This window comes from Acanthamoeba castellanii (genome assembly GCF_000313135.1).
Source record: "Acanthamoeba castellanii str. Neff unplaced genomic scaffold scf7180000084573, whole genome shotgun sequence".
Taxonomy (NCBI): domain Eukaryota; phylum Discosea; order Longamoebia; family Acanthamoebidae; genus Acanthamoeba; species Acanthamoeba castellanii.
In genome coordinates, this window is record NW_004457435.1 from 117,440 (window position 1) to 118,614 (window position 1,175).

Genomic DNA, 1,175 nt, shown 5'->3' on the forward strand with positions numbered 1-1,175 from the left:
CTATGTGAATATAATAAATAAATATTTGCGACTGTAAGGTGGGTCTGTACACGTGCTTCCCGTAGCCTCTTCCCGTAGTCTCACCTCCATCTGTGCTACATCTGCACATCTATGCAGATCTGCAGCAATCTCATCTCTGCACCATCACCATCGTCGTTGGTGAAGATTAGGAGGTGCGCTTGCTCTTCTGCTGTTGCTTCTGGGTCTGGCCCTGGAGGAGGGCGGAGCGCGGGGTGAGGCCGGAGGGCATGGAGTCCTCGGGTCCGCCGGCGCTGTGGCGTCGGATGGTGCGTCCGTCCCATGGCGCCTCGGCCGCACTCCGCTCGGCCTCCTTCTGCAGTCGCCGACCCAACACCTCGTTCTCCTTCTCCAACTTCTCTATTTTTCTATGATTAAAGCACAAGAAACAGGTAAATAATAGAAATGAATAAAATCTCTAATAACTTTAAAGTCCGCAGACGGGAATAGGGGGTACTTTTTGTTCTTGTCGATCCGCTCTTGGATGCTCTCACGCGTCTCGGAGCGAGGATCGCTCGCATACTTGGAGTGGGATGATGTTGCTCCGCCCATCTTTTCGTTTTCTTTTTTATAATAAATAAATGAGTTGGCTCTGGTGGTTCTGCTCGAGCAGGTTGATGCAGCTGGCGTGGCGAGGAGTGGCCGTGTAGAGGAGGAGTTGAACACAACAGAAGATGAACACAACCAGAGAAGAGGGAGACGACAGTCATGTCTCCTTGCGGAGCAGTATTGGGTCCACGAGGCCTGGAGCTCTCGTGATCGGTTCTTTCCCAGAACTTTCGCACAACGCACACGCAGCCAACTGGCGCGCGTGCTCTGCCTCAGGTTTCTCGCAACCAACTCAAACCAAACACGCACGCGCGGTGCGTGCGCACACGTGTGCGTGTGTTCCTCGCTTGAATCTGGAGCGTGTTTGCCAGCGGCGGTGGAGAAGAAAATACAAAAGCAGGGGTGGATGGCCCGTCTCTCTCTTACTGCCTGCCCTTGCCCCTGGACGTGTCCTCGGCCTCGGTCAGCACCTCGTAGCCGCTAAAGTCGTCGTCGTGCGCGCCCTCGAAGATCCTCTGGAACCTCGATCCCTTTACAACCGCACACGCACACATGTGAGCGTGTGTCGTGCCATGTGTGGTGTCGTGCGTGTGCGTGTGCGTGTGCGT

At 55.0% G+C, this 1,175-nt stretch overlaps 2 protein-coding genes across 2 annotated transcripts in view; one reads left to right on the forward strand and one right to left on the reverse strand.

The window, feature by feature from the left end:
• ACA1_042880 (uncharacterized protein) overlaps positions 1-170 on the forward strand; it is a gene marked incomplete at both ends in the record, with an annotated part of 548 nt that extends 378 nt beyond the window's left edge. Inside the window, one exon of the mRNA XM_004338862.1 lies at positions 102-170. Coding sequence (XP_004338910.1) covers positions 102-170 — 69 coding nt within the window. The remainder of the gene's footprint in view (positions 1-101) is intronic.
• Positions 167-570, reverse strand: ACA1_042990 (uncharacterized protein; the record flags this gene model as incomplete). The annotated part of the gene is made up of 2 exons (XM_004338863.1): positions 167-386; positions 476-570. 2 exons carry the CDS (start codon positions 568-570, stop codon positions 167-169), a joined length of 315 nt encoding a protein of 104 aa, XP_004338911.1.
• Between the last annotated feature and the right edge of the window lie 605 nt (positions 571-1,175).